Raw genomic sequence first — 13932 nt, forward strand, 5'->3', positions numbered from 1 at the left:
CTGCAGGACCAATCAGGACGCCTTGGAGGCGTGGTTACTGCTCTGAACAGGGTATTTAACAGAGCTTCTTTCATTAGCTCATTGCCCTGTCGTGGTTCTAGCTTGTTCTAGTCACTCAGTGCTTGTGTATTCTATTATCCCTTTTGGTTTTGACCCGGCTTGTTTACCTTACTCTGCTTATCTCTGTTACCCTTGATTCGGCTTGTCTCTCGCTTACCTGTCTTCTGTTACCCTCGACCTCGGCTTGTCTTTGACCATTCTATACTGTACTACTTACGTTAGTCCGGCCATTCTAAGGTCCGGTATACGTATCTGGCTACTGTTTGTACTCTGCGTGTTGGATCCCTGTCCCGATCCTGACAGCGGCTAACAGACATGCCGTGTGAGCTATGCGGCCGCAGGGCGCCCCCTGCACCATGGCGCCCTGTGCGGCCGCACAGCTCGCACACCCCTAAGGCCGGCCCTGGCCATGATGCTTTGAAAGCCCTAAGAGAGTGCAGGTTTTTCTTATCTCATATAGATGGGATTTCCCTTAGATTGTAAGCTCGTGGGCTATATAGCTACGTACTTTGTATAAAAGAACTTTCATGGATAGATCCCATAGTTTGTTTTAGCTTTATATTGTGCTATCTTTTTCCATAATTGTACAGCGCTGCAGAATATGTTAGCACTTTATATATGCCAGTAATGTTAATAGTATCACAAGGTGCAAAATCAGAGCAATCCTGGGAGCCTTCCTAACACAGAAACATGTACAGGGTGCATTCCTCAACTAAAGCCTTCTTGTATTGGTTCTGCCATGCTTTACAATATTGTTTGTGCTATAAAATACCTGTATCAAACTATTTCATCTCAGTTTGTTGGGGTTGATTTATCAAGGCAAAAACAGATGTTATTCTGCTACAAAGTGCTGAATAAGGCAATCACCATGGAAACCAATAGAATGTCTCATCATTTAACACCTTGCATCCAATACAGCTGTTTTACCTTAATAAATCTCTCCCATAACATTGTCTCAGGAATGATTTCCTTTCCTTAGCGGGATCCTGCCTAGCCTACACTGATGTGCGTGGATGTGTGTTCTAATTTTCACTCACATTACACAGACCTGCATTAAACTAAACTGTCATATCTCTGTAACGCTGAGCAGCCATCCCTGACCAGAGAACAATATAAAATTTATAAAATGACAAAATACAGTGCTGGGGAATTTGTTGGCACTTTATAAATAAATAATAATAATAATAATAATAATAGCATTACATTTAAAAAGTTGTAAAAAAAAAACCTGTTCAATTTTTTTCAATATTGTTATTATTTTTTTTCAATATTATTATACATTTAGTTATTTTATTTTTTTATTTATAAAAAATGAAATATCTGAGCAGCAGCCCCTGAGCAGGTTAACAGACCCTGTATGAAACCCTCCCTGGACAAGAGGCACACACGTCTGTCTGCTGCTGGAGGTCCATGACGTCACCCCTTTCTAGGCGTGTCCCTCGGATCTGGGGGAACGTTCTATCGGGCGTGGCCTGGAGCTCGCTCTCCGCCCCGCATGCTGGACATGGTGTTGGATGGGTGGAGTCGCCCAGTCGCCGGCAGCCTGTTTGCGAGAAGCGGGAGGCGAGTACTAGAGCGCTAGAAGCATGCTCCCAGCCCAGCTCAACCAGCAGATGAACTGCAGATCACGGGCTCAGGATTACATGCAAGCTGCACAGACACTCTGCTGCTCTATCTAACAGTCAGGTAGGTCCTTCCCATTCTCCTGCACAGAGCTGCATTGACTTGGACTGGCGACCAACTTTCTACCTCTCATAGCCCATGCTAGCCCCGAGGCAGGATTATTCTCAGTATTGCAATGCCTTGAAGGACCCTGGAAAGTTAATGGCAAACTCCTAATTCTTTGCTGATCTCTCATTTTGGCTCATATGGACTTTAAATGCAAACTCAGCTGATGATATGTCTTTTTTTGCTCCTTTTTGATTTTGGAGGGTGTCCTCATGTTAAGGTGGCAATATATATTTTTGGGGTGATGGATGCCTCCACACAGCCTTGTGTCTTTTAAAATCAGATTCATCTTGCATTTTGTAGCCTGTAACCTGGCATATAATGTGTGATAGGATGGGCTGTCTTCTCAATGTAGATACAGTCTAGTCACAGGGGAGTCTATGCAATCAAGTTTGGGTACAGATGTATCGACTTGCACGTTGCTGTCAACTCGCTGGTGTGAATCGCTGGATAATGAACACATTCCCATGTCTTTCTCAGGGGAACATAGTTTATTATAGAGCTTTACACACACACACACACACACTCAGCTCAGGGGATCTGACAGAATTGGGGTGATATCCAAAGCCCCAGCTTCCTCAGAGCCTGATGCTAGAGATCAGATTATTGTGCATGATCTCATACATTCTAAGCCTTGTTATACAGTCAGTAAAATAGAAATGTACCTCGATCACATATGTCTTCCGTTTTAAATGACCTATGTCTTTTTTTTATTTTACTGTTTTGGTCTTCAGCTCATTCTATTTTTGCAAATAAAACAAAAAATAACAAAACAACGCACACCTCAAACAAAAAAAACCTATTAGCTCTTATGTAAAAAAAAAAAAAAAAAAAAAGTGTTAATGTCTTTTTTTTTCTTCAGACAACGAATTCTGTTGTTTCATTCATTTTTTTTTGTGTTCTTATTAATGAACAAATAGTCTCCTTGAATTGATTTATGCTTGGAAAATAAATCACAAGCCATTTCTAAAAGCCCTTTTAATGCATACATAAATATTTCGCTTGCCATCACACATGCAGGTGCTGCAAATCTTGGATATAGCTCATACGTTTATACACATAAATCTTCAAACAGCTTGCAAATCACCAGGTAATGATACATCAGACAAATGTGACTGCTTTCTGATCAGCTTCATTCTAGGAATGCATGTCCTGCTAAGAGTTTATTGTACAGTATACAGTTGAATAGATCTAGGCATTGATGCATCCATGAGAAGGACAGCAGGTAATTGGAACTTTGGGCATAAAGAAACTAAAAATATATTTAGTTATTTTAGCTTTAAGATCTGTTTGCTGCTTCCTCTAAAGAAGAGAATATCCTACTTAAACACTTTTCATCTCTTTCAATTGGTAGCAGTTTAGTATTACAGAAACCCCTTTGCCAATTATGACTATTTTTTTAGTTTTTTTATAATTTTGCTGGCTGGTATTGATTCTTCTGCAAACTTTATAAACTCTGGCAGATTGGCACAATATTAAGGTGGCAGATGTTTACTTGAGCGCAGATTGGTGATGCGCAAAGTTAATCAGAGCTCCAAAGCTCCTGCCTGTGATGATGACACAGACCTTGCTAACAATTATAGATAACATGAGGATAGTGCGTTAATTTATGGAACTTCATTTACAATTGTGAGGACATTTGACCTTCATCTCCCAGAATGCTCTTTCAGCTGTTGAGCAGCAAAGAATTGTGGGAATTGTTGTCCAAAACACCTGGGGAGGTGGGAGACAGCTGCTGCAGTTGGTCCTCGCCCCAGGATGATTTGATTGATTAAGGTTATTGATTACATGAAATTGACTTTCTGCTCCTGCATTCCTATAGGCTGGCTGTTCACTGGTCCTGGGGACACGAAAGAGTACCACGGTGTGCAGGCCACTGGACAAAAGCATGCAACCGGAGGATGTCTAAGGCTGTTGGGGGCTGCAGATTTTCCCCTTGTCAAGGGATCCCTATGGGAATGCTTGCCCTGTGGTGTTCACTAAGCTTTTTCCTGGTGACTGTGAGTGGAGTCCCAGCAGCCAGGCTACCTATCACAGAGGCCAAGGAGAACAGAGGGAACAGAAAACCAGCAGGTAAGAAGGAAGGGACATGGGAACACCCTTTAACAGTTTACTCTTGGTTTCGCAAACATGCACATGTGTTCTAGCCTGGGATTGAAAAATCTTTTTTTTTTTTTTTTTTTTTTTCCTGTTGCTGTGATTGTACGGAGGTCATGGTTTGTTTGACGTGGAGCCTGCTTATGGATTGAGCTGTTCTTGTGAAATGCAAATGTGTGTGTTGTTTCTGGTGTGCCCTGGGAGAATAGCTGGGGGGATATTGTTTGAGGACACTAATTAATCATTTAGGTAGTTAAGTTGCACATTAACTCTTTACTGGTTAATAGAACCGCGCATTGAATTTTAAATTGATTTTTGCATCGATCATTTGTGAAGAATGCTGTAGTGCACGCAGCTATGAATGGACAATGGTACATCTTTTATGTTGCTTTTGGAGCACAAGAACATTGTCAAAAAAGGAATAGGGGGTGTACAAGCACAACGTGTTATAAGTCTTAGTGTTTTTAGGGAGAAAACCATCCACAGTTGATCGTGTGAAGATTAGGCACTAAAGTGTGAAAAATGTCAACATGACATTATTTGGCAGATTATTGGGCATTTTATTGGAAATTTCCATGTATAGGTTTGATTTAAGAGTACAGAACATAAGGAATCATCCATACAAATCCCAGTCTAATAAGTACCATTTGTACAAATAAAATATAAATTATGTAATTGCTTAAAGTGTCGCCCCACTCATTTTCACAATGTGTATTTGTAAATCTCACCAGATTGGCATAGACAAAGTAAACATTTTTCGACCTGGGCATTATTCAGTAAACTGAGAATTAAATTACCTGAATTGGAGAATGTTTCCAATTATCATAGAATTTGCATTTCTCTTGTCAGACAGGTTCTCAGTTTAGTGAATAAACCCTTTTTTATCACCATTGTCTTTGTGATGTCTATGGTACGACTGAGTTTTTTTCTGTCTAACACTGTGGTATACCGCAGTATACATTGCAGTTATATTTCACGTTTGTCTCATTAAACCCCCTCGCGGTTTGTTAATGACAGCACATACCTTCATATGAATTGTACTTGCTTGCTGCCTTTATAGATCACTTTGTCCTTCACCAGTTCCCTAACTATCTACCATACAGTTTGCACCTTGGTGAATACATTTTTTACATGGTTAATGAAGTTGTTTTTTTAAGTGTCTTGTCTCCATTCTGGGAAGGTCTCATAAGACGTTTATTTACCTGTGTCTCTTCCAAGTACAACCCAATTAATGTATGAAAAGACAGTTTTCTTATCTTGTCTTTCAGCCAGAACAATTGTCCATTTGGACAAAATTTTCACGTACTGATTGTGTTATGTATAGTTTTTTTTTTCAAAATCTGCTACACTTCTTTGCAGAGTCATTTGCGTGCACAAAATTCCAGGTAATCTCTAGAACAGTGACTTCTGAGCCCCTGGGTCAGGATTCAAACTAGGGTCCCCCTATGAATTTCAGTAGGTCCCCAAAGTCCCCAGACAGCAGCCCAGAATGAATGAATCAATTAGTGCAACAGCATTGCCCTCCCTAGTGCAACTGACTATACCTTTAACACTGGTAACAAACGAATAAGTGTTTTGCTGGACACAAGTTTGCTATGTTGTATAACAGTTGTGGATGACATAATTGATATAATCTTAAAATTAGAGAAGGGGTCACAAGCTTTAGACCATTCACCTAAGCAGGTCCCTGTCAAAAAAGGTTAAAAGTCGTTGCAAAAGACATACCTTTTCACATTCATTTGATAAGATACTATCACAGATGAAAGTAATGTGGATTTTTTTTTTAGCTCTGTTAAAATTGAGAACAAACCAGCCTTTCTGTTTTGTTTTGCAATCAGTTTGTTTGGAAAGTTAGTTTTGTAAATGGTTAATTTTATGTGTAGCCCCAGCATCTATTAATGTGCTCAAAATGTATCGTGTTTGAGGTCTACTGTGAAATCAGCATGGCTGTACTTGTTACCTTCACTTTGTCATATATATTTTTTTCAGAAGACTCTAGCTGTCGGTATAGCACATTTTTGTTTTTGCAGCAAACACCAAGCATTTTAAAAAGTTGTTAAACTTTGGCCATGCTTAAACTGGAGCAGTCAGTGAGAACGTTCCTTTGTGTTTTCACTGTGATTGCTCCACATTTAGAAATTTGCACCTAACATAACCCCCTATAACATAAGGGCTGCTTTACTGAGTGGAAACAAGGCATCTTGGCATTTTATACATAAAATACCATGCTTTTGCAGTGCTGTTGGCTGAGTAATGTGCGAGTTGTAGTCCGTAGCTGTTTGGAGTGACAGAGGATGGATGGAATGCAGTGTGGCTCTTGAAAGTAAATGCTCCATGGACAGATAGTTGCAGTGAGGTGAATTGCACCTTTGTTTTTTGCCTTTCTTTAAGCAGAGACTGTGACAGGCAGTGCTGTCATAAAATAATTACCTCTACCTTTGTCGGGAAGAAAGTGAGCCTGCTGAAATCAATGTGAATAAAAGAGTAATTACTGCCTTCAGAGAATTGGGACGAAGCATATTTTAGGCATATTGTACTGTTCCCGTTAAATCCTATTTTTACATGAAAAAATGTGACATCATTTAAATATAATATGCCCTGGGTGGGTGTACAAAGGTACGCTTTGTGTCCATCATTAAATGCTTCTCCTCGTTTTTGGGAAATGCCATCGCTAATAAGGATTTGCCAACCTGCGAGCATCAACTACCACACCTATCACATTCAGCCAGAAGGTCTAAACCCTTTCAATGGTCTGCAGGTGTTCTAATTGTCCATTGTTGGCATTTTATATGACTTTCTGTATTCTTAAAAATGTAAGAGAAGTATCTATGACCAATGCGCCATTTTTTATATAAGAAAAAACCCAAAATGCAATATTCTAGTGATGCTTGACTTAATTATGCTCAGCATTTTATAATTTTGCTTACATTTAATCTGTTTATTTGTATTGTCTTCAGCTCTTTGTGTGATATTGGGCATGTATTCAATAAATAGCAATTTGTGGAGACTTCTAAACATATAACCAGAATAGATGGTAGGAAAAACTCAGCTAAATGGATATTTTTTCCAATGCAACTATTTTAGCCTCAGTCCTGCAGCTCTCGAGTCACCACACTTTGCTGTTTAGTCAATAAGCCCCTATTAAGGTACCAATTGGCACACAGAGGAGAATTAAAGCCTATTCTTACTTGTCTGAGGTATTGCTGACAAGGTGCTTAGACTGTAATAAATGCCCAAATATTTCTCGTAGCAAAGAAATGGATGCACAGGGCTTTTAAGTGGTTTATTCTCTAAATGGTGAATTTTGGTCATATGACATGGGATTTTTAAATGTAAGCCAATATAACAAAGTATGTATATATATATATATATATATATATATAATAAAATCTCCAACTGAGCTTTTTCCAGTTTACTATTTTTACCTACTTCTCCAAATCCCATTATAATTTTCTCACAGTTCGCGTTATAGTAAATACGTCCCTAAATGGTATTCATTTACATGTAAACTGTGTGTCTGTGATATGAGCCCCCCTCTCTCTGTCTGGCTCTGTCTCTGTTTCCCGTAGTGGTTTTGTCAGTATTAATTAAATAACAGCAGTGTATTGAGACAGATTATGTATCCTCGCTTGTTAGAATGTATACAATCAGCGTCTGACATGCTAAGTGCCAGTTCATTGCTGATTTGTGTTTGATCTTCGTCTTGAGACATTGTGACACAGGGTTAATATTTGGCCAAGCCCGTACCTTGCAAGTAGGAAAATTCTGCTGTGGGTCCTGGAAAAATATAGAGCTTGGGGAGTAAAAAAATCATACATTTTTTTTACTGTTTAAAATTGGTGTCACTTAATGATGGTCCTCAGCTGCCTGCCCCATCCTGTGTTTATTTTATCGTGGTTCTGCAATGGAACTAGTGTGTGTGTGTGTGTGTGTATATATCCTTGGTGTATATAGGTGATTCCTCTACACAAATTAATGACACGTGGCATCTAAATTATAGTGTAAATTACATTGCGACTGACAGACGTGTTAACAAAGGCTAGCAATCATTCCCAAAACGTTTAGTTCATTCCTCACCTGTGGATAAGCCAATTATGCATAGTTCTGCTTTGACAACATAATGGCTGTATAAATAACATGCGATGATGGAGCAATATGGGCAGAGCTTTAACACCAGCACAAAGCTCTAAAGGATTGGATAAAGCCAGGCTGACCAAACAAATGCCCCTCGCCGCCATGAGAGCTGTAGGCTGTGGGCAAATCTGTGTGCAAAAGGTTACATTACCATGTTTATATTTAAACACCTAGAACATTGTGATCTTTCACCCACTGGATGGGAATGAGTAGGCATCCTTATTATTCATGGCAATCAAAGGATTACGTTCCTGACTCACTCTATTATATGTGATTTAAATCTTACTCCAACCTCTGCTCTGTGAAGGTTTGCACTGTTATAAAGCATGCAGTATTGAGCAGCTACAACTCCTGATGTAGTTCGTTGGCAGTTTGAGAATGTAATACAGACACATCCAGTCCTGACGGTCCAGATACTGATGCACTACATTTCCCAGAATTCTCTGCCTGCTGCTACCCTGTCCTATTATGTATATTTGGAACAACATTGTTATATGTAGGGTGATGGATTAAAGGTTGCCAGAAAACTCAAAGAAAATCCTTCTTTTTGTTTTTTAAAGTATTTAAGTTGGATTGCATGAAAGGCGAGCTCTTTTAGTCAAATGGACCATGTGTTATTAGCTCATTAGAGAGCCTTGTTGTTCAGTAGATTTTGCGTTTACACTCTAAGGCTCTTATTTTTCATAAAGGGGGCCTGGATAGATTTTCCCCAGTGATCTAATGCTCCACACGGGGCAATGAACACTATAACAGCTACCGCTTTGTCCTGTTTCGCTGCTACATAAAACACACATTGAATGAAGGCAGTCTGGAGGTATGTGTGTGTTTGCTAATATGAATGCTACCCATTAGTGGATATAGAATAGGTGTAGATTTTCATATCCCCGCAGGGAGGTGTCCAACTCTTGGCAGGAAGAAGGCAGATGGCGTTCTTATTGAATAGATTCCAAGTTTGAAACACACAAGAGGCCTCAACTGGGCTATTTTCCCCCCTTCTTCCTCAGAAGCTGCTGCTGCTACTGCAGCAAGAACAATGTTTTCATTTTTTTTTTTTTTTTTCCCCATTCCTGGTTTTTATGAAAGAAATTGGAGGGGCAAGGCCTATTTTCAATGTGTATGCCATTCACAGGCAATGACAGGGATTGCTTGGGAGGTCAGCAAGTTCTTTGAATAGAATTGACCGCGAGCTTTAGGCATTCAAGCCAGAATAGGAATCTGTGTGATGAAAAACGGCAGTGAGGGGAGGGAACCTTTTTCAATTTGCATGGGTATCTAGATAAAGATATTAACACTAAGTCATTTGTCAGCGAACACAATGGCTGCTCTGATTTCTAAACACGCTGATAGAAATCGCAGCATTGCACCTTACTAATTTCCACTGGCATTAATAATGTTTTAATGTATAGAACTGTCAAAATAACAAAACGCTATATATTTTTTTTTCTTGCGTTCCCCATGGGCATTCTAGTGAGTGAACAACTTAAAGTATTGTGAGGTGTCACTCATGTGAATAACACATGCAAAAAAAAAAAACTTTTATCAAGTGGCAGAATATGCACTCCTTGCGTTTAGTGCATTTTATTCGTCCTGACATAACGGCTTAAATATTGCGCTATTAGTAAACTGATCCATTAAATAGTGATCAGATAGTTGCAAACTATGTGACTGTGTGAAAGATAACTCAGGGACATCTTAACCCCTTAAGGACACATGACATGTGTGACACGTCATGATTCCCTTTTATTCCAGAAGCTTGGTCCTTAAGGGGTTAATCAGATTTAACCCTTTTGGTGCTTCAGGTATTATTTCACTCCTGTGTGATATGGAAAAGACTATTAAATGGGAACCGAAGTTAAAACTCATCCTCTAACCTTTCCTGTTCGATCCTGGCATAAATATATCTGGGATCATTTTAATGGTCTAGCAGGGAAATTCATTAAAGGTAGATTTCAAATTTAAGGCCAATGTAGTAGAATTGGGAGAATAGCTAAAGAGTTTGTCTATTTTTTTCAATAAAGTTTCAAATTCACTTTGAATGAACTTTGAATTCCTATTTTACTGAATAACTGTTGAAATTAAATGCTGTGCGAGACATCTGAGGTCAGCGGAGGCAAGGATTGAAAACAGGATTTAACCTTTTGAGGCCCGGGCCTCCCAAAATCAAAAAGCTTCCGTCTCTGCTGTTTTCTGCCCAAATTAATAATTTGTGACTTGCACAATGACCTTTGCATACTTGTTGTTACCTATGCCTTGATAATATAACCTACAGTTTTTGTGATGTCATTTCACACCCTGAGGCTGAAGATAAATCACTGCACATTGCTATTTTTCCACATATTTTCGGCACTGTGCATCCAGTTCTACATACCTGGCTAACATTAATTTGCAGATAGGGAGTGCTAGGGGTAATAATCTGCTCTAACCTCTTATTTTCTTCTCTATAGAATGTCTCTGGTGGTTCTGTTCATTAGCTTGAAAGTGATAGCAGTGGAATTGTTCAAAAAAGTGTTACTTCAACCAAAAAACAGGATGCTGGTCTACCCCCAATGAAAAAAGTAGATAAAATAAAGGTAAAATTGACCTCCGCTCCAGCGCCAAGTCCAAATTCTCCTTGCGTCCCACCTCTCCTCTTTTGATGTCACGCTCTCTCGCTGGTGCTGAGGGGAGGACATGGGCAACATAGAGGGGCGAGCTGGACTACCATTGGATGCCTGGTTCCAGCATGTTGTTGTCTGGCTAATAACGCCCCAATAATTCTGGCAGAGGTGCAGTTACACCTCCGGGAGCAGAGGGGTTAAATTCGGTTGGTGCAGCATTGCTTAGCGAAACACTGCACGTACAGACTCCAGGCACCATGACCACTTCAAACCACTGATATGGTCATGATTTGTAAAGTATCCCTTTAAGTATTTTATGATACTCAGTCAGCCTAAAGCAGTCATTACTGGTTTATGGCATACGGAAAAATCACTAGGGAAATGCTCATTTAAATTCTATCTATAAATATTATGAACAAAGACATTCATATGTTACTACACACTTATGACACACATAGAGGATAATTTGTATCTATTTAAATTTTTTATTTTTTTTAAAAAATAAATAAATAGCCAAAAAAGCCAAAAGTCATTACCGGTGTTTGGATTGAAAATAAAAAACATTTTGGCATTCCTTTTATTAAAGTGGCATTGCACCAGGTTTGCATAGTCTGATGAGGAATAACAAATTCTGCAGGTTCGCCATACACCGAAAACAAGGCGGTTGTTTTCCAAGCGCCGGGTGGTGCCCAACTCTCTAAACTGGATTGGTCTGTTCTGATGATCTCTTTACCTGATTGGCTGAGCAATGCAAATTGATTTGTCCATAGGGAAAAAGTTACAAATGGATCACAATTAACTAAAAAGTACACCCTTCACACATATTTTCAAGCAGTTCAGTCTGCTAGGATAGTTCCTGTTTGGTGTGTTTTTTTTTTTTCTTCCCAATTTCAGTGAAAGGACCCCCAAAAAATGCACAGTGAGATTATTACAATGAATATCTGCCTATGTTAGAATGTATCTATGTATGGAGACCCCCTTGTTTGTCAGCCCTCTTTCTTGGCTACCCTGTTGCCACCCTACCTCCAATTACTTGCATTACTACAGTGGCACATCCGCTCACCCGCCATGCCCCCTTTTTAAATTCCTGCAGCTCAGTGTTGTGAAGTATGCCAGCTGCAAATGTAACGCAAAGGGGGACAGCAGAAGAAATCTATATGATGTTCCTTGGATTACCCCCTTTACCCAGGGTTTTCCCTGTGAATTATTATTATTATTATTTATAAAGCGCCAACAAATTCCGCAGCGCTGTACAATGGGTCTAACAGACACGTAATTGTAACCAGACGAGTTGGACACACAGGAACAGCGGGGTTGAGGGCCCTGCTCAATGAGCTTACATGCTAGAGGGAGTGGGGTATAGTGACACAAAAGGTAAGGGATGGGTACAAAGTGAATATGCCCATTCCCGTCTTATTCATTCATGATTAATACAGCAGTGTACCATAACTGTGTCTACCCAAGCATGTATGCTGTACTAACTCATAATTATTCATCTGATTCAGGAACACTGTTTTTTTAATATATATTTTGTTACTTTTTATTTTACCGCAACCTGTTTAATCCTGCAGCAGTAGGAGCCACGAGGAGCTACGCAAGTCAAATAAACATATACATGTTTGGTCTTGCATAGTCATAATCGTAAATTAATGTTGTAGAACACTGGAAATTAGAATTCCTTTTTGTTTATTCTCAAGGTTTGACTAGTAAATTTATTGCAGTTTGGTTTGTTATATAATGTTTATATTATGTAATATGATTTTTAAAAAATATAAACTACCCACTATATTCGGCAGAACTGTACAGTGTGTAAAATAAATACACATACGTACTCATCTACGTACTGTGTAAGAATATTAAATATTTTAATTAGTGGAAAGTTACTGAAAATGTCACAAATGCTCCTAAGAGACCGCTTATATCGTGTTCTAGTCATGGTGCAGGCTGTCTTGGGTTCCCGTTTTTTTTTTTGTCTGTCTCTCCTGCCTTTCGAAGTATGGCCCCATTGCTGCCCCTTTATCCTGTGGGAGTTTAACCTGAATGACAGCCATAGACCGTGAACACCAGAGCTTAGTCCAGAGGTTGCAAACCTTCATTTCATTCATTCACAAAAATCTTGTAGTGTTTTGTAGCTAAATCTTTTTAGGAACAGCAACTCTCCACAAAAATCCTTTCAGAAAAAGATAAACAAAGAGGTTTGTAGGATATTACAAAAAAAAATGAATTGCACTTTGGCCATACTTGACAACTGTCTCGAATTTGGCAAAACAGTCCTCATTGTATCCCCATATCTCATCATCCTAGTTGTTTTTTGTTTGGTTTCCCGCTTCAGTGTGATCGCATTACAGGGTTACTCATTTAAATGAGAATTCAAAGTGAATTTAAAATGTAAAGCCAAACTAGGCAAACTGGAAAAAATCTCTAAGTCAACAATGTTTCAAGTTTGACTATTTTAGCCTTAGATTTTTAATTTATTTTGAATTCTCACTTCAATGAATAAACCGGTTAATGTTTTCCAGGGTTCTTACGTTGTGTATGGGCATATCTACTGGGCTATCTGTCTTTCTGGGGCAAATGCCATGTTTTGATAAATTGAGGAATTATCTTTTGTATGGCAATGGATGTAATGGAAACATTTAGCTGGATATACTAGCAAAGCCATTAAAAAGATCATCTGTAATAAAAAAAAAAAGGTACTGCATATATTGAATAAGGTATCTAGAGCCTTAACGCTCTCTGGGCATCATGGGAAATGTAGTTTTCAAATATTTATAGTGCCAAGGTTAACAATTGTTACTCTTGGGCTATACGAACCATATCCAATTTCAATGTCAATCTCCATCTGATACCTTGCATGTGGTCTTTGAATAGTAATCAATGTTGCAGAGATTGGAATCTTCTGTTTTCTTGTGTATGACTAACTGCAATGGTACCGCTGTGCGTCTGTGTCCCAATACGCTATTGTTGTCTCAAGGACATGGACGAGAAAGAGCGCAGGATCTTGACAAACCATTTTGTCATGTGAACCGACCCAGCGTAAAGCGAGTGCCTGATTCAGAAACTAGAGATGGCTGAATAGATTTGTGCAGTTTGGGACTTTTCTACTCTTACTTGAAATCTATTTCTCGAACCATCCAGTTTGTCTTGGGAATCAATGTGTACTTCGACCAATAATAGCACAGACAATGGTAGCTAGCAAGTGGCTAATGTCTGCCTGAACTCTTGCATTAATCTGGGTTGCTTATTATCTTGTCAAATCTTTATAAAAGCCTGGCCTATCATTAGAACCAAAGTTGGTATTGTTTGATCACTTTTT

At 39.1% G+C, this 13932-nt stretch overlaps 1 protein-coding gene across 4 annotated transcripts in view; it reads left to right on the forward strand.

Annotated features, from left to right (window-relative positions):
- The first annotated feature begins 1605 nt into the window (after positions 1-1605).
- Positions 1606-13932, forward strand: part of FGFR3 (fibroblast growth factor receptor 3) — an 87140-nt gene continuing 74813 nt past the window's right edge. For all 4 annotated transcript variants that reach the window (XM_063457668.1, XM_063457670.1, XM_063457671.1 and 1 more), the window contains exons 1-2: positions 1606-1746; positions 3611-3861. In XM_063457668.1, the coding sequence (XP_063313738.1) occupies positions 3690-3861 (172 nt within the window). In that variant the 5' untranslated portion in view covers positions 1606-1746; positions 3611-3689. The remainder of the gene's footprint in view (positions 1747-3610; positions 3862-13932) is intronic.

The sequence above is a fragment of the Pelobates fuscus genome, chromosome 6, assembly GCF_036172605.1.
Source record: "Pelobates fuscus isolate aPelFus1 chromosome 6, aPelFus1.pri, whole genome shotgun sequence".
NCBI classification, from domain to species: domain Eukaryota; kingdom Metazoa; phylum Chordata; class Amphibia; order Anura; family Pelobatidae; genus Pelobates; species Pelobates fuscus.